Raw genomic sequence first — 19209 nt, forward strand, 5'->3', positions numbered from 1 at the left:
CCTCTGCGCAGAAGCCTCAGGTCAGCGGTGAGGTGTCACCTCCAGCAGGTGATCTGTCAGAGGAGGTGGATGAAGCTCAGGTGAGTGGTGCTCCACCTTTGGGAGAAGAGGAAGGCTATGACGCAGACAGTGAAAGTGACCCAGAGGACTCCACCCGTCAGGAGGAAGGTAGTACCACCCGTTTATACTGACATTGTGCTGGTCATTTGTGTGCTGACACTTGTGTTTAACTGTATCTCTGTTGGCTTTAAAGGCTCATGTTAATGTTAGCATCCTGAACTGAGAGTGCAAACTAATTATCATCACAGTTGGCCAGGCTGAGAAAGGCATAGTAACTGATAGCCGGGGAAGTTTCTAGAATGTGTTAGCCGGTCTGAACTGGTTAGTGTCAGGTAGTCTGAGTAAACGTCTGGTCAAGCGGTATGTGATCCTGTTCTCTAGTCACATGCAGCGCTGGCTCTCTCACCCTGACAATGGTGTCATTGTTTCCTTGGGCTATGATGTAAGACCGCCGTGTTGAGCCGTGTCTTGTGACTACAGCTTCTGACCAGTCTGTTACGTACACAGATATGTGCATGATTTTGTAAGTTCTCTCGAGGGCTTTTAGTTGATGTAATTTATAATGGAGGGAACTGAAGGCTAAGCTTGAAATAGCAGAGTCTTGTTTGTTTTCTTGTAGTTGGAGTTTGTTGTCAGCATCTGATGAATCTGTTCTTTTAATCCACTGATGTGACAATTCTGTAATTTCATTCATTTAGACAAAGAAAGATGCCCGTCACTCATGTCTACTGTTGGTCTCTCACTCTCTATTGTTTTATCCATCCTTCTCTCTCCTTATTTGTTTATCTTGTTTGTCTTTTCTGTGTTTATATGTTTCTAGTGTTGTCAGAAGAACAGGTGTTGGTACCAGTTAGAATTGAAATGTAAAAAATATGACGATACCAGGACTTCCCGTTAGCATTTTGAGCGCAGTAGTGTGGATTCTGAAACCCCTCTGATTGGCCTTTGGGTTCACACACTTAACAGATATGTCTGTGATTGGCTACACTGATCATCGCTTCATGCTGTTCACTGAGCGCAGATACACAGGAAACTTATAAAGTAGCTGGAAATCCTGGCAGCATTAAGTCTTTAATATTTCAGTACCGACTGGTACCTAATACGACACTGTGTTTCTAAATGTCTTTCTTTTTTATTTTTATCTATCTGTAACATTGTCTATCTATCTATCTGTCTGTCTGTCTGTCTGTCTGTCTATTTATATAGACTGTGTGTAGTGATGTTTGTGACAGAGTGCTCCGTGTGTGTGTGTGTGTGTGTGTGTGTGTGAGGCAGAACTTCATTAATGAAAATCACCCAGATCCTGCGTAGGAGCTGCAGGGTTGTCCACAGTTAAATCATGTGTGTTCTGTGGTGTGTGGCACCTCCATCAGCTTAATTCATTTCCCTGAGCAGGAGCTCTGAGCGCTGTGAGCAGCCTCTGTACATTCAGTGCTTGCTCCTCAGTCCTTCTGTATGTACTCTTGCGGCACCACCAGTTATTCTTCATTATTATTGTGTTGCTTATAGTCCCTCTTCTGTCTTCCTGTGACAGGGATGAAGGTGGAGGCCGGAGTCCCGTCAGGGGAATGTACGTTAGGAATGGCAGGAGTGCCTCAGGGCTCGGTCAGCGGCCGTCTGCTGTTCCCGGAGATCTGCTTGATGGAGCTGCAGCTATTAGCCAGCGGCTCTCCGGACCTGGAGGTTTTGTGCCATGTGTTGCAGAGTGTGTTAGGAGCCGTGAAAGGCCACCACAACAACGCAGCGCTGCTCTATCAGCAGGTCAGACTCTCATCTCATGCCAAACTGATTTATTCATGTGTGCTGCTGTTACATATTAATGCTACACAGTGATATATCTTATTCCAAAAAACATTTCTTCTAAATTACCTACCTTCAGTTGGTATAAAGTTTTGTTCCATTAACCAGTTGAAAGAATATACCTGAAACCAAAGAATCTACGTAGCAGGAACAAGATGACCTTATGCAAACCTTTTAGTAATTAGAGATTTTTAGTTATTTTAGTTCTAAACAGGAGAGTCTGGAGTTTTGAGCCTTACAGCTGCATTGTTGACGGCTCTTTATGATTTTCATTGGAGAAGTCTTTATAGGATTTCTAAAGTTTTATATTTTTTTGTTGTTGTTGCTTTGTCCCATTGTCAGTAATGATTTGAATACATTGACCAGCCAGATTAAAACATCTTTACAGTATTTATGAGGAAATGTGACCCATCATGCTCTTTTTCTCTTGTCAGGGTGGTGTGAAAGCCATTCTCACTGGATTTCAGAACATTCTCAGCCAATCAGATGCCTCCTATGAAGGTGTATATTATTTATTCTTAAATTATGCATGTTTCTTCCAGTTATCATTACTGTAATGTGTCCTGATGTTTTGTTTTTATATTTTTGAGTTCAATCATAATTCTCATTATTCTCAAGGGGTTTCTTACAGTATTTTTATATATTGTCCAAAAATGCTGCAATAAATATTACAATGGGAAAAAAAAAGGAATAACAGTTGAATGAAAGGCAGTACAACTAATAAAAATGATTTATACAGACTTTTAAAATGTCATATATATGTTTATATATATATATAAATTAGGGCTTTCGATAGATTAAAAAGTTTAATCAATTTATACACCCTTTTTCTGTGATTAATCACAATTATTTGCACACTTCATGAAATAAATATTAATTATTTTAGATAATTATAGATAGATTATATATATTTTTTTATTTATTGAGATTTTTGGAAGTTGTTTTTGATAATGAGGGCACATGGAAAAAATAATGAAGTGCAAAGATATATTATTAACGATAAATAGTGCAATATCTGAGAGAAAAAAACAAAACAAAAGTATTGCCCATTTTGTTTTTCTATTTTGATTTCATTGGTCTAATTACTCTACGCAGAGTGCCAGACAATACTGATGGAGCTGCTTGTTGCCATGGTGAGTGACAGGATCACAGCGGAGGAACTTGCCCTGTTGACACGCCTCTTCCTGGAGAAGACTCCGCCCACTGTGAGTGCAACACCACTTGGCATTTAAAAGTGTTATTGTGTACCAAAAACACTGCATCTGTATGTTTTTCCACAGAAAAGGCAAAGGTTTGAAACTACACAACACAAATGTGATCAGTGTGATCAAACATCCTATAAACAGGATTATTATAACACTGTGTCAGAAAGTGGACTGATGCAGAACGCCAGCCTTTGGATTGTCAATGCTGATATGAGTCAACCATGCTACGTTCTTTATCATTCGTTTTTTTTAAACATCTCTTAATATACTTTGTTTCTGATTGCCAATCCTTTACTTCTAAACACCTTCTAAGGTTTCTACATACAGTATGTTAAATATGCAAAACACAAAGACTATTATTATAAATCTAGATATAAGGCTTTAGAATAATTTGATCTCAGTTATCACCTCGTCAGCTGTGGGAAAACTATTCAGCTAGGTGTTCATCCTGACCCTTACCTTGTATATTCGAGATTTAACATAGTGAATTTAGTGTTTTCTTGATTTCTGTTTAACTGCTGTATGCCATCCTTGTATTTCCAGGATGTTTCTTGGCACCTAGTGTTAGTTAGTGTTGTCTAGCCACGTCTATCAGCAGATCCCTCTATGAGCAAATATATTAGTGATCTGCTGATAGAGGCGGCTTTCAGACGTCCGGAGGGTGTAGAGCGGTGAAGAGCGTGAATGTCATCAGTGTGGCAATTTCATGAAACCTGTCAAATGGTCATATTTACGAAGATTGCATTATGTTGGGGAGTATATTTGTGGATTGCTGTTCGTGTTCTACAAGTCTTTTCTGCTCATTGAGATCATGCCTTTATTTGATCAAAAATACTGTAAAAAATAGTAATTAGTATAGTGAAATATCTAAAATTGCTACTTTTTTATTTGAATATATTTGATGTAAAGCTGAACTCTCAGCATCATTCCTCCAGTCTTCAGTGTCACATGATCTTCAGAAATCATTCTAATATGATTTACTGCTCAAGAAACATTTCTGATTATTATCAATAGTGAAAACTGATATATTTAGTTTTTCAGGATTCTTTGATGAATAGTTAAAAAAACAGCATTTATTTGCAAAAAAAAATATTTTGATCAATTTAATGCATCTTTGCATAAGAAAAAAGTCCAACTGACAATAAACTCTTGAATTGTAGTTTATGTTTGCATACTATAGCAGACTTCTTCACAAGTTAAGGAAAATACAGTATACTGTATATAATAAAGTATTATATATTTTATTTATTTATTTTATATTATTTAAGTATTATTTGGCATGCCACACATGTTGCAATGCTACATGATTTGAATAAAACCTCAGATTTTGCACACTCTGCAAATAGCATTTCTTCATGAAATGCAGAAATCTTTGTTGTTTTCATCATCCGCAGGAGATCTTGCTGAGAGGCTTGCTTCAGATTGTGGAGGCTAATGCAGACACAGAGCCGCTCCACTTCATGTCCTTTCCCATGATCCCCGGCGCAGGGGTCCCTGGCGTGAGCTCCTCTCCTGGGATGAGGGCTCATGGGACGGCTGGTGGGAAGGGTGGAGTAAACACTCTTCTGAGAGGTAAATTGCCCCTGGGCCGTGGTGAAGCAGACATGAGCAGGTCCAGTCATCAGCGCAGCTCTCCCTGGCATACAGCACCCTTCCACCTGCCTCTGATGGGACAGAACTGCTGGCCTCACATGGCCAGTGGCTTCAGCGCCTCACTGTGGGTACGAGCGGGGAAGGATGAGGACAGCCGTTACAACAAGGGTAAGAGGAAGAGTGTTATTTTTAGAGCTTTATATAAGTGTAGAATGCAAATTAGCATTATTTATATATTATAGCTTTTATTAATATTTTTACATCTTTTTTTTTTTTTTTTTTTTTTTTGCATTTTCTGGGTTAATTTTAGTTAAAAAAATAATAATTGTATTTTCTAGATATCTTTCTTTTTTTTTAACTCTTAATACTTTCAATACTTGAACCTTACTTCAGCTTTAATCCAATTATGGACAATATTATTTTAATTTCATAGTTTTAGTTTTATTTTAAGTTTTAGTAATGTTTTTATGTGAAGATTAATTTATTTCAATTTTTGATACTTTTTGATTTAAGTTAAAGTTTTTCATACAACATTTTTGTTTCAGCTTTAATTTAATTACGGAAATAGATTTAGTTTTAGTTAACATTAACAGCACTGACACATGAGCACCATCCAACTATATCTGAGAAGAGGTTTGATGAGTGTTTGGCTGTGTGTTTCAGAAGAGGAGGCGTCTCTAACAGATGTCACAGAGCAGCAGACAGACAGATGTCTCCTCCATGTCCTCTCCATGGGCTCGAAGGCGCTGATGCTTCAGGTGTGGGTGAACATCTCCACCGGAGCCTTTACCTTCAGGTGAGGAACATGGTAAAACTTTAAAGTTATTCAAATCTAAAGTTGTGTCTGTTAGCAGTAGTTAATGCACTGTTGAACTAGCACGAAGATGAGCGTTTATATGAACTAAAATTAACAAAGTTTAATAATTGCTGTATTGCTTATTTTTAGTTCAATGATAGTTCATAATGCATTAAATAATGTTAGCAAATGGGAACTTCTTGTAAAAGTGTCACCAGTTAGGTCGCTTTGATAAAGGAGTCTTCCAAATGTATACATTTAAATATAATTACAGGAATGTTTTTTGGAATGATAATAGGCTGTGAATTTTGTTTTATGTCAGGTAAAAATACTCTGTGCAACTTTACATTTATTTTTTAGATGTAGATTTCTCACCTTCAATGTACACAAGTTATTATTGGACAAATTATTAATTTGCAAGGTTGGCATCTTCCAGTTTCAGTGCATGAGCTCCATAAAGTGTGCTTTCCATGCTAAATTAGAAAAGTAACTCTGTTCATGAATTCAGGATCTGCATCGATCCAAACGACGAGATGAAGGCGGGTCTGTTGGCCCAGGCCGAGTCTGGAGACGGGGTGCTGACGTCAGGCCGCTGGCAGCACTTGGCTCTCACGTACACACAGCAGCCCGAGGGCAGGAAGATCATCCACGGTCAGCTGACCCTCTGGGTGGGCGGCATTCGGTGAGTCTGCCACTGCAGTTAGTTAGTGGATGATTTAAATAGATTGTTCTCATGCAGTCAGAATGTTTTAATCAAGTCTTCCTGTGCCACATACAGGAAATGTGACGCCTCGCTAGACTTCACTCTGCCCAGGAAGTCCAGTTTGTCATCAGACAGTAATAAGACCTACTGTATGCTCGGACACTATCAGCACTCCTCAGAGGAGCAGGCTAGCCCAAGTGCACGCTGGGATATGGGCACGCTGCTGCTCTTCAATGGTATGAAACCAGTTCTTATAGACCTTCCCTTCAGTATAATGATCTCCCCTTTGAAATGTTTGTGGTTTTTATCAGATCAATTAAATACATACATTTTTATCAAATCTAAAACGATTTAAAAAATACTTATTAAAATAATTAAAGATGAAAATAAACTGCCGAAAAATTCAAACTCACAAAAATTTTAAATGTTGACTTGGCAACTAATTGTGTCTTTTTATCTCACATTTCAGATTTTGTTTTGTTTTATTCTAGAAATTCTGAACTTGCAGTGATCTTTTTTTAAATGTTTTATTCCATGGTGGAATAACTTGCAAAAAAAAAAAAATTCTCAGTTTATATCACAAAGCCCTAAATAATAAATAAATAAATAAAATAAAATAAAAAATATATAAATATATTGTGGAAAATTAGACAAAAGTTAATAAAAGCTCTAAGAAATTGTTAGCTAATGCATTAAATAATGTTGACAAATGTTACCAACAAAAAAAATTAAAATAAAAAAAATATATATATAAATAGTAATATTCAAGGATATGATTCTGAGTGTGGTTGGAAAGATGATGTTGTTGGTATCGTGGGAAGTTTCCGTGTGTGAGCCACACATTCTCCACATTCTCTCCACACAACACACTTTTCTGAACAGAATAGTCGTTCTGTTGCTCCTAATCGGTCATGAATGAGCCCAGTCCAGCCGTTCTCAACTTGTGAAACGCTCTCATGTGGTTAGGTGCTCCAGTCTGTAGTTCACCACACTCTCTGTACTGTTGTCGTTTGCCAAATCACATATTATAGAATATATTTGTTTTGAGTCTTGCCATTTTTTTATGTCATGAGAAAACGGTTTTATCAGGACAAGTTTTGACGGATTTTGTAAAATGGACAAAGAAAAACGTTTAAACATTTTTTTTTGTACGTACATTAAATTAATCTTTTTTTTTTTTTTTTTTGAGTTGCATAAAGAAATTAGTTAATTAAATGAATGAAATTATTTGTGAAAGCTGATATGGCAACTATTAGAAATAAAATACAATAAAATATAAAAGTTAGATCCAAAACTAAAAATAAGAATTGTTGCCTTGTCAACCAACTGAAATAAGTTTACTTTAAAGGGGTGCACTAAACTAAAACACAATAAAAATAAATCTAAATACTAATATTTCAAATAAATTATAATGGTGACAAAAAAAAAAAAAACTTAGAAAAATGTCAACATTAATTCGTTTTAATGATGTTAATGTATTTATGTATGTAATGTATTTTTTTATATATATGTGACAAATGCAGACACATTTAAATGAATCAATGCATGTTTTCCACCCTTACTGTATTTTCATTATAACAACACAGAAGAATGATCTTTAATCATTTCATTTATATGCAACAATACAGTAGACAGTAGTAAACAGTGATATTTGCCTACATATAAACTAGTTATTGGTTGTTTCAGGCTCCAGAATTGACACTGCGGAGGCTTTTTACCTGTATGCCAGCGGTCCTGACCGCACCTCCATCATGCCCTGCAAGTACGGCAAGCCTCATGGGACACTATCCAAGTATGTGACACAGGAGGGTCTTCAGTGTGAGCAGATACGAGAGCTCCTCATGAGGAGTACAGACGTGGACATCGCACCTCTTATTGTAAGCCACTGCACCTATGAATGTGAATTAATTTTATTATTTCCCAAATGTCCCATATTTCACCAGAAGGCTTTTATGCAAATGTATCTGGCAGTGACACAGTTCAAAAGCTTGTTTATCTCCTTCAATGCCTCTGAAAAGCAGGCAACATTATTTGTCATTTTGTGCATCATTTGCTGCTTGTTGAAATGCCTTCCCTGTGCACTTTTACCCACCGACATCTTAATTAGCTGTGATTTTACTCGTCTGAATGCTGTTCCAGGTGTTCATATACTAATGCATTACATGATCAGTAATTCCTGCCATCAGAAAAATCCATTTCTACACAAACCTGAATACGCTTCTTTTTCTGACAATATCTAGTGCTAATATAAAGTATTGTACACGTTTATCTAAAGACACCTGTCAGAAATCTGTCCAAGTGATATTTCACCTTGAGATTGAAGGAAAATCATTAACCCTGTCAGCCTGAAATATGAAATAATAGTCAGAATGTAAAAAAAAAAAAATTGAAAATTAAGACTTTCTTGAACCTTCAACAATAAAATAACTAAGAAAATATTTAGACAAAATGTAAAACCAAAATGTTTCTTTATACATCAGGGTTTTGTGGCTCATATACTCTGAAATAGTGAGAATATGAAGAGAAAATTCAGAGGCCCAATCCAATGATGATTGAGAGATGAACAAATAAACGCTCCTCAGAAGATCCTGAGGAGCAGATTTGAGACGCGCTGATTTTTCTACAAAATAACTGATGAAGAATCAAGTGTTCATCTGGAAATATTACTAACAATATCAAAGATATTTGTACATTTACTTTATAAATAAAGATTTAACAACAAAAAGGCGCATGAAGCAAGAACTGAAGGTGCACATTTGCACAATTTTACTAAAAAACTCTTGACTACCAAAAAGGCGACAGACGGCTTGATCATGTTGATTATTTACAGTGCTTAGGAATTCACTCAGTAAATATGAAACAGTAGGTTTTATAGGGTAAATAATATATTAGCATAAAAAAAATGAAGCCTGTGTTTTAGGACAGTCAAGATTGCAGTGAAGCTGAACCTCACTTTTAGGAAAACCACTTTTCTTGCACTTACACTTAGTTTAGATTCTGCATCCAACATTGAACTAGAAAAATAATTTCCTTTGCCTGTATCTCAACACATGTGTGCATTTGTGTTTTTGCAGGAGAGTTTAGCAGTGGTGTATGCCCCCAGCACGCCATCTCTCTACACCATATATGAGCCGGTGATCCGTCTGAAGGGCCAGGCCAAGTCAGCGGTGGCTTCCCAGCGGCCCTTCAGTGCCAAAGAGGTCCAGAGCTCCATCCTGGAGCCTCCTTTCCTCAGGACCATGATGCCCTGCCAGGCTCTCGGCCTTCACAGCGTCCTGCACAAGATCGGAGGAACCGGCACGTTTGTCTTCCTGTTCGCTCGGGTTTGTGTTTGTCTGAATATCATCACTAGTAGAGACCAGGAACGTGTGGAATGAGTTATCTGTCACTTCTGCTTTACTGCAGTTTACAAGGGTGAACTAATATAATAATAATTTAGGAGCAGTGCTAATTAAAAAAGCAACAGATGCTTATCCTTTGGGTATGATGCCTACCAATTATTAAATGATTAAATCATTTAGTGCAGATGGATCTAGTTGAGTTTGTGCTCATCATGTTTGTTTTGCAGGCACTATTAATAATCATAATGTTGTTAGCTGAGGCTTCCTCTGTTCTGTGTGTTATAAGACTGAGATCTAAGACTGTCAGCATGAAAACACATTGATAGCTCACTTCATCTTCACTCTGTGATGTATTTCACACACTCTGTGTCTGTCTGTCTGCTGGTAGACGGTGGAGTTGAGCGACTGTGAGAGAACGCAAGCTCAGGCTCTGCAGCTGCTGCTGTCTCTGGTCAAAAACAACCAGCATCGCACTCACGAGATGGAGTGTTACCACGGCTATTCCATGATTCACCAGGTTCTCATCAAGCCCAAGTGCATCGTGGGATACCATCTTCTGAAGGTGAGTTTTAGCCTGTGCATTATATATTAACAATATTTTTATAATGACAATTTTAAATTAAGCATAATGTTTTATTCTGGTTTTTATATGGTCAAAGTTTCCTAAAGATTACTTTTAGTTGAACATGATTATTCCTCTAATAAAAAACAAAAACAATCTAAATATAATAAATGAGCTGAAAAAAATTAGTGTTTTTTTTTTTTTTTTACTACATCAGTTGAGCCAGCTCTCATTATTTAAATATAATTTATATGCTGTTATAATCTTTGTTTAAATTTTTTATTATATTTTATTTAGTTATTTTTTCACTTTAATCTTAAAATCTAGTAATTTTATTGTATGATTTTGTCATTTTTATTGATATTTTAAAATGCATTTTTATTTATTTATTAGTTTTAATTTAATTTTATATTTAATTTTTTTTGCTTTCATTTTGTTTTATGTTTTTGTAATATAAAAAAAAACATGTCTATAAAGTGTTTTTATTTTGTGGTAGTAGGCTACTTCAATTTAAAATGAATAAAAATTAGATTTTTTATTTGTTAACTTTTTAATTATATTTTATTTTTAGATTTTCTTTTCACTTAAATTGTATTTAAAGTTGTAGCAATTTTGTTGTTTTTTAATTTAAAAAAAATATATTTTTTATATTTTATCCGAGTTAACTATTTCAAATAACATTTTTGTTTAGTTTTTTTAATGGTTTAAGTTTAGTTTGAATTAACCAATAAATCTGTGCCGTGTGCTGTTGTTGAACAACCCTGCTGGTTGTCATGTTTAATGCAGACTGACAGTAAGAATGTTTTGTCCCTCACTCAGTATATTCTTGTTTTCCGAAATACATCAGATTAATGAGTCTGAAAATACTCTGGAGTTTGATTTTAGACTGCAGCTCAGCAAATATGTGTTTGTGTGACAGACACTGTTGGACGGCTGCTGCAGCGGCTCAATCCTGACGATCGGAGAAGACGGTCAGTTCCACCTGGACGCCGAATCCACTGCGGTGCTGCAAGATCTCACACTGCTTTCTGAAATACTGCTGGACTGGAAGATATGGGCCAAAGCACAGGTACACCCTCACATCTGAAGGAGAACATACCATAGAGTTTGGTTATTTCTAAAGAGAGCTCATTGTAGTGGCTGTATGTGTGTGATAGTGTGGCGTGTGGGAGACGCTGCTGACCGCTTTAGAGATCCTGATCCGGGTGCATCATCCTCAGCAGATGTTCAACATACAACAGCTTCTCAAGGCGCAGGTGGTGCATCGCTTCCTGCTCGCCTGCCAGGTGCTTCAGGTGAGACGTTCACTCCACAGACAAACACACGAGGTCTAGAGTTTGAAATGTGCTCTTGAAAATATATCAGTAAAACCCCATCAGATTTAATTTGAACTTTTCGGTTTCTGCTAAAAGAAAACTTTCAGGTTTCGGTGTTTCAATAAAAAATGTATCACTAGGAACATCATAGAGAAAGAGTGCGAAAAGAAACAGTGTAATTAATGCAAGCAAGTGTCATCTTTATTATCCTCACAGGAGCATCGGGACGAGTACCTGACCTCCATCCCGCAGGAGGTCTGCCTCTCGTTTGTCAAAATAATCCAGGAGGTTTTGGGGTCTCCTCCAGACCTGGACCTGCTGCGGCTGGTCTATAACTTCCTGTTGGCCGTTCACCCCCCCACCAACACTTACGTGTGCCACACGCCCTCCAGCTTCTACTTCTCTCTGCACATCGGTGAGAAACCTTCAGAGAGCCCCAGTCTGATCACGAGGAGTCCTTAAAGCCATCGTTTATGAGTCTTACATTAGGTTGGATCAATTTTATGGTCACACAAATTCTTAAATAGGACAAAAAAGTCTTAATTCTGAGAGGTCTCAAGTTTGGGGACGGAAGGACCAGAATTGTGATGTGGCTTCATGTGATGATTAAACTTCAAAACATGTTCTGGCTTCATGATTTAAATCAGATATTGTTTTGAACCATATTTATAAACATTTATAGCAATACTGCTTGTATTTTGTCAGTCAAGAGTATGTTTGTCAAGAGATTCCTGACTAGCAGTTTATCATTCTTTTATTTTTATTTTATGGTTACAGTAGTCTAGCATGGAGCATACAGCTCATTCTTCTTCATTAGTCATCATTCTTGCTGCATATCCTGTGTAGACTCGATAGTAAACCAGAACATTCTTCCCTCAGATGGTAAGCTGTACCAGGAGAAGGTTCAGTCCATGATGTATCTGCGTCACTCCAGCAGCTCTGTGCTCTCACTGTCTCCCTCCGTCTTCACAGAGACGCCGGCTGAAGGTAACACATCACTGCCGCCCAGGAGAAGGCCAAAATAGAAAAAAAGTCAAGCATTATTCACTGAAAATGTCCTTGTCTGACTACAAAAAACATGTTATTGTCAAACCTGAAAATGGTGATTCTGATTAAATGTTGCGTTTTCTTCTTCTTCTGTCCCACAGTACGCCACGCTTCGTCTCTCGAGCATGGAGATGAAGATCTGTCACTGCGTCCCCCAAGCATAGGCCCGTCTCCGCACTCTTCTCCGGCCCTGACGCCCCGTCTGACCCATGGGACCCCCGAGGCTGAAGAAAGGACGTCCCTGAGTACCCAGCAGGACCTGGGCAGCACGGAGACCCTGAAGCGAGGAGGAGATGAGCTCCTTAGCAGCTGTGAGTCTGCGAAGACCATTTGTGAATCCCAGAACGTGGGCGGCGATGAAGATGGAAACCGAACGCCCTCCATCAGCGTAGAGGAGGAGCACGACGGCGCAGCGGGCAGCCCGCCGGACTCTGAGGACCATTTCGATTGGACCAGCGAGGAAGCGCCACGCAGACCGGACAGCCTGAAGGGAATCCAGTCCTTCCAGAGGAGCCACAGTAACCTGGCCAGTCTGGGTTTGGCTTTTCCTGCACAGAACGGCTCTCTGACGATCGCTCGCTGGCCCACCGTGGCTGACCGTGCCGCTCCACCGGACGATTGGGAAAGTTACACCTACTCCCCCGGGTATGACAGACACAGCAAGGCGGACTCCGGTAACGACAGGTACTCTGAAATTACCAGATGATCTTATATTGTTGAAGAAATCGCATATTAAACATGATAAAACTGAAGTAGCGAAATGATGTGTTTATGTAGATTGTGATGTATATCTGAAAAATGTAGGGCAGTGCCTCAGTTCTGTGCATTGTGTGTTGATTGGATGTTGAGATGTGGGTGGGGTTTAATCACAGTAGATGATTTAAGAAGAAAATGTCTCATAATCTAAATTATTACACTTCAGAGTTATTTTAATATAGCTGGTATGTTATTGTAGTTTTTGTTCATTTTTTTTCTACATCTAATTTGTTGAATTAGATTTAATTTTTTAATTTTCTGTTTTCACTTTAACTTTATAATGATATATCATTAATTTACTGTAGTTTATTTAGTTTGAGTTATTTTACAAACCAAAAATGTTGCAACAAGCTGAAATAAAATATTTTTAATATTTAATATTTATTTTATTGTAAGTAACAAAAAGTGTTTTGCTGTTGTTTTTAGTTTTAGCCTACGATAATAACTTTTAATAATAACATTTAAATAAGCTTTTTAAATGGTTCGTAATGCTTTTTAAGAAAATAAGGCATTTACAGTAAAATCATGCAATACAATTTCATGCACATATACTGTTTTTGTAGGGAGCTAGGTAGTGTGCTTACTACTGAGCTAGAGAGTGAATTGAGACGCCTCGAAATCACTTAGCCTTTCTCACATCCATTGCATGGTGTGTGTGTGTGTGTGTGTGTGTGTTGTTCTAGATGTGTGAAATATATCCAGGGAGCTCTTTTAAATTCCTTGTGATGAATAAATAACACTCTTTAATTATGCTAATTTCTGCCGCTGAGTTTTGGAGATGAATGACTTATAATATTAGCATTCCTTTATAAGTTACATCATGTGTTTAATGTGCTCTTTCAGTCCACAGTTACTGGGTAATTGCCTCCTGACTTCATCATGGCCTTTCCTGAACTAAAGATATATCCCATCTACTGAATAATCACTTAGACTCATTAAAAGTTAACGACTTTAAGTCTAATCCACAAACCGTATTTGGGCCTTACAGATGTGTCTGAGCTGTCATTAGGGCTCTTGTCATTGCTTCTTTCTTTATTAAACTCTAACAATGCTGGTTAAAAGCCTCTCTACAGTGATGATTTCATCATGTGTGTGTTTTGTGAATCTCTCAGGTCCAGTGCTGAAGACTGTCTGGTTCTGGTCTGCTGTGGTCTGTACGATCTTCTGAGAGGAGTTCTGCTCCTGCTGCCGGACGTCCTGCTGGAGGAGGTGATGGACAGACTCGTCCAGCCCGAGGCTCTTCTCGTCCTGGTCAACCACTCTTCTCCTCTCATACAGCAGGGCGTCATGAAGGTCCGCTCACATTCACTTGTCTTTGGGTAGTTGACAGATGAACATAGCTGGTTTTCACCAGTTCTTTTTACAAAGGTCTTGCAGCATGACAGAAGTATTAAAAAAAGAAATATGCCACATGAGTTCATGAGAACTGCATGCAAAATACTTGTAAACAATTAAAAATGCTTTGTTAATTGGTTTTAGATCACACTTTCAATTAAACTGTTAGACTCCCATGTACTCCATACACACAAAAATCTCTTTCTATCCGTAAACATGAATCATACTTCCACACAAATATTATACACTTCAGGTATTTAATAGAATTAAATATATATATTTTTTTAGGAGTATATAAATTCATGATCAGTTGTTTTTGAAGATAAGCCCCTATTCGATAATGTAAATAATATTTACATTAAAATTGTTACATTTGTATATTTCACACTGTTAATCATTAGGATCATGACACTCACACTGAAGCCCAGTTTTTACATTTTGTCCTCGAAATTTCTAAGAATTAAAAAACAATTTAAGTAGACTTGTATATGGACAAATTATGATACTATAAGATAGACTATTTCCTTTAGGACTGTAAAATGACTGGCCTTTCACTGTTCCTCTATTACGCATCTGCTGCTTTGGTTACTTTATTAAAGCTGATATGAAAATAGCTGATTGATTGGAGATTGAGTAATAGGTTTCATTTATTATTTTTATGTCTAATCACATACACGAATGGATACACAAACATGTACATTTATTTTTGTAGCTGCTGGATGCCTACTTCAGCCGCGCTCAGAAAGAGCAGAAGGAGAAGTTCCTGAAGAATCATGGGTTTTCGCTGCTGGCCAATCAGCTGTACCTGCACCAGGGCTCTCAGGGTGTGCTGGAGTGTTTCCTGGAAATGCTGTTCGGACGACCGGTCGGACTCGAGGAAGAGTGAGTTTGACATGACCATGAGTGCCCACAGCCTGATACGATGCCAGCTATAAATGTTTATTATATTTTATTCATTTGCATAATTAAATTAAAAATCTATTCTTTTTATAAAAAATATATTAGAATGTTTTATCTGATGTTATATTATAACATTATTATTATTATTATATATTATACATATATTTTTAATAAATAGTATATTATAATCATATATTAAATATATGTTATTATTAGAATATAATAATTTATGTGTGTGTATGTCTGTGTGTGTTTACTTATTTATAATATAAAAAACTTAAATTTAATTTTGATTTAGTTTTTAAATTTAAATTAAAAAAATTAAGTTGAAGTTTTAAATAGATAAAAAACTAAATAGACATTTTTAATAACAAAAACAAAAAAAAAGTTTACTAAAACATTCACTAAAACTAACCTGAAAACAAATATTAGTATTAATAGTAAAATATATAAAATAATTAAAAATGTAAAAATATAATTATAATTCATAATAAATAAATATATATATATATATATATATATATATATATATATACAATTTATATATACAATTTATATATTATACAAATTTATACATTTATATATACAATTTTCTATGTTTTTTTTTTTTAAGGCACATAGACAAAAGTTTTTTTTTTTTTCTTCTAAGATTCTTAATGTTTTAATGTTGCTGAATATTTATTGTAACGAAGAAACCCATTCAAGAATCTCCTGCAAGATTACTGCTACATGAAACTTGCTTTATTTCTACTAAATGAACCCAGCAGCTTCCTTGTTAATGAGAGCCACTGTTCCCTCTGGTCTCAGTCTGGATCTGGAGGATATGGAGAACATCTCCCCGTTCAGGAAGCGCTGTATCATCCCTGTGCTGGGTCTGCTGGAGAACTCTCTGTATGAGATCTCACTCGTGCACAACAGCCTGTGTCTGCTGCTGCAGCTGCTCAACGCCTGCCCGAAGCTGACCGACATCCTGCTGGACCACGGCCTGCTCTACGTGCTCTTCAACACACTGTCCACCCTCAACGGCCTGGAGAACGGGTAATGGACCATATTTAACATCAGCGATGGGGAAACTGCTTTGAAACTGTAGCTGGTCAGTCTACATGGTGTTTCTGCTCTGTAGGATTCCTCCGAACGACTACAAGCTGGTGGTGTGTGACATTCAGCAGCTGCTGGTGGCCGTCACCATCCACTCCTGCAGCTCCTCGGGGTCTCAGTACTTCCGCATCATTGAAGACCTGATCACCCTGTTGGGCTACATGCAGACCAGCAAAGTTCGGCGGACACAGGGTAAAGAAAACTAATACTTTTATATGGTAATGATATGTGACTTTACATTCAAACGAAATAGGAAATTCTCGGTTGTTGTTTCAGAAATGGCCACAGCACTGCAGTTCCGCGTGGTCCAGACAGCCATCGATTTCATTAAGACCACGGCCAGTCAGGACCCTCAGAAATCTAGCAGCTATGTTCACGTGCCCACTTCACCGCATCACGCTCTACAGCAGAAACGCAAAAGCATCTCAGGTGAGAAGCTTTAGAGCTCAATGGAGTTGTGTTTGTCTCAGTTATGTGATGGTTGGGGTTATTAAAAAGCCTTTAAATGCATAGCTTATCCTGAAACTAAATTTTGGTCATCATTGACTTTATTTTAGTAGTAATTTAGTATTTTAAGTTTAGTTTTAGCAATTTTGTTGTGGATTTTTTTGCTATTTAAATGTCTATCTAGTTTCGAGCTAAACTAAGTTTTGTTATTGTTTATTTTTTTTTATTATATTTATTTATTATTATAGTTTCATTATTCATTATATATACTTTTTAATTTTTTTTAATGGTTTTAGTTTGTTTAATTTGGGTCCATTTTTACCCGGAAACAGCACATAAAAAAAAAATGTATTATGGGAAAACTTTGGAAATTAAATAAAATGATCAAAATACACATACCGTATTTTCTGGACTATAATTCGCACTTTTTTTGTCATAGTTTGGCTGGTCCTGTGACTTATAGTCAGGTGCGACTTATCAAAATTAATTTGACATGAACCAGGGGAAATGAACCGAGAGAAATGAACAAATAGAAAACATTACCGTCTATAGCCACGAGAGGGCGCTCTATGCTGCTCACTGCTCCTGTAGTCTACACTGAAGACATAGAGCGCCCTCTCGTGGCTGGAGACGGTCATGTTTTCCCTTGGTCCTTGGTTCTAAATAAATGCGACTTATATATCGTCATCATGACGTTTTTTGAGTTGATGCGACTTATACTTAGGTGCGACTTATAGTCCAAAAAACATGGTAATTTATTATTATTATTAATACATTTATTTATTTTCTGATTTATTTTATTAATTTTTTTAATTAAGAATTATTACCATTTAAACTAAATTGTTACACCTTTTCTATCCAGGTAAATTTATACATTAAATTATGCTGTTTATTTTTTATTTTATTTTATTTTTTACATCTATTACCGGTAGTTAGATATGTTTGAAATTGTAATGTAAAAAAATATTTTTCTTTCCCATAACTCCATCCCTTTTTAGGACAGAATTTTGTTTGTAAATTTGAATATGCACGTACTAACACACTATAAACAAACAAAAGATGTTTTTTCATATCCATATTTCTGTGTTACATCTCATTCATCTTGTCTTACCCATCAGCCCTGGATGTTTCATGTGTTTCTGTTGTGTTATCACCTCCCCTCACACTCCCAAGGTTCAATGGGGCTGAAAGACTCCATAATTCCCCGTATTCCCCGGCAGCACTACTGCTCGTACGGACTGATTCCTCCGCCTTCCCCGTTCAGCTTCCTGTCCCAGGATTCCCCCCTCCCCTCCCCTACCGGAGCAAACTCCTACATGTTCCCCTCAGACGCAGGTAGCCATCGACCCCATCCGCAACAACAAAACAGGCCACAACATCCTGGCTCTCTCAGGGATGTTGAGTGCGTGCAGTGACGTGATTAAAGCGTGTGTGCTGCTCATCGGCTCAGTGTCCTGGACTATCCTCAATGAACTCAGAGTTGCTCCAGGACTCTTAAGACTCTTCCTGCAACTCTGCCTGTTGATTAATCATTCACATTCTCTCTCAGTTACACCTGACATTAACATCATCCTTTTTTGAGCAGTAAATCAAAATATTAAAATGATTTCTGAAGCTGAAAATACAGCTTTGCATCATAGGAATAAATTACATCTTAACATATGTTACAATAGAATACAGTCATTTTAAATAGTAATAATATTTTGCAATTTTACTGTATTTTTGATCAAATAAATACAGCTTTTTTTGAGCTGAAGTGACTAATTTAAAAGAAACGTAGTAGGGTGCATGTGGCGTTTCAGGTGTAAATGACAACCTGCCTAGGCTAACCTCTTAATCATCACTTAAGGTGGATTTCTGTCTGTCTGTCTGTCAATCTTTGTGTATTTGTGTGATTTATGATGCTCTGTTATTTACACACACAGTTCCTTTAGTTCAGTAAGCATGTTGTTGTGTTCACTACATGCGTGTTGTTATCAGGTCGCAGGCGGTTCACGGTGGCCCCGTCAGACTCGCTGCTGACTCAAATGCGATTGGTGGCCAGCGATGAACTTAACGAGATGATGCAGCGGAGGATGAGTCAAGAAAACCCCATCAGAGCCAGCGAGACGGAGCTGGTCCAGAGACTGCAGAGACTCGTGGTTCTGGCTGTTAACAGACTCATCTATCAAGGTACAGAAGACACACGTCAAATCTGTGAATAATATTACAATTATTACTAAACACTTGAATGCAAATTACATGCTTCAT

The 19209-nt window shown here is 37.2% G+C and overlaps 1 protein-coding gene across 12 annotated transcripts in view; it reads left to right on the top strand.

The window, feature by feature from the left end:
• Positions 1 to 19209, top strand: part of LOC128025860 (lysosomal-trafficking regulator) — a 67308-nt gene that overhangs the window by 25482 nt on the left and 22617 nt on the right. For 9 of the 12 annotated variants that reach the window (XM_052612420.1, XM_052612419.1, XM_052612418.1 and 6 more), the window contains 23 exons: positions 12 to 168; positions 1595 to 1821; positions 2295 to 2361; positions 2956 to 3065; positions 4460 to 4826; positions 5322 to 5454; positions 5963 to 6136; positions 6233 to 6393; positions 7844 to 8034; positions 9232 to 9480; positions 9887 to 10060; positions 10980 to 11129; positions 11218 to 11355; positions 11593 to 11791; positions 12256 to 12363; positions 12525 to 13107; positions 14292 to 14472; positions 15227 to 15396; positions 16222 to 16452; positions 16538 to 16704; positions 16789 to 16941; positions 18133 to 18294; positions 18940 to 19131. In XM_052612420.1, the coding sequence (XP_052468380.1) occupies positions 12 to 168; positions 1595 to 1821; positions 2295 to 2361; positions 2956 to 3065; positions 4460 to 4826; positions 5322 to 5454; positions 5963 to 6136; positions 6233 to 6393; positions 7844 to 8034; positions 9232 to 9480; positions 9887 to 10060; positions 10980 to 11129; positions 11218 to 11355; positions 11593 to 11791; positions 12256 to 12363; positions 12525 to 13107; positions 14292 to 14472; positions 15227 to 15396; positions 16222 to 16452; positions 16538 to 16704; positions 16789 to 16941; positions 18133 to 18294; positions 18940 to 19131 (4444 nt within the window). The remainder of the gene's footprint in view (positions 1 to 11; positions 169 to 1594; positions 1822 to 2294; positions 2362 to 2955; positions 3066 to 4459; positions 4827 to 5321; positions 5455 to 5962; positions 6137 to 6232; positions 6394 to 7843; positions 8035 to 9231; positions 9481 to 9886; positions 10061 to 10979; positions 11130 to 11217; positions 11356 to 11592; positions 11792 to 12255; positions 12364 to 12524; positions 13108 to 14291; positions 14473 to 15226; positions 15397 to 16221; positions 16453 to 16537; positions 16705 to 16788; positions 16942 to 18132; positions 18295 to 18939; positions 19132 to 19209) is intronic. The other 3 variants (XM_052612423.1, XM_052612424.1, XM_052612422.1) reach the window with 2 other exon arrangements.

This window comes from Carassius gibelio, chromosome A13, assembly GCF_023724105.1.
Source record: "Carassius gibelio isolate Cgi1373 ecotype wild population from Czech Republic chromosome A13, carGib1.2-hapl.c, whole genome shotgun sequence".
Taxonomy (NCBI): Eukaryota; Metazoa; Chordata; class Actinopteri; order Cypriniformes; family Cyprinidae; genus Carassius; species Carassius gibelio.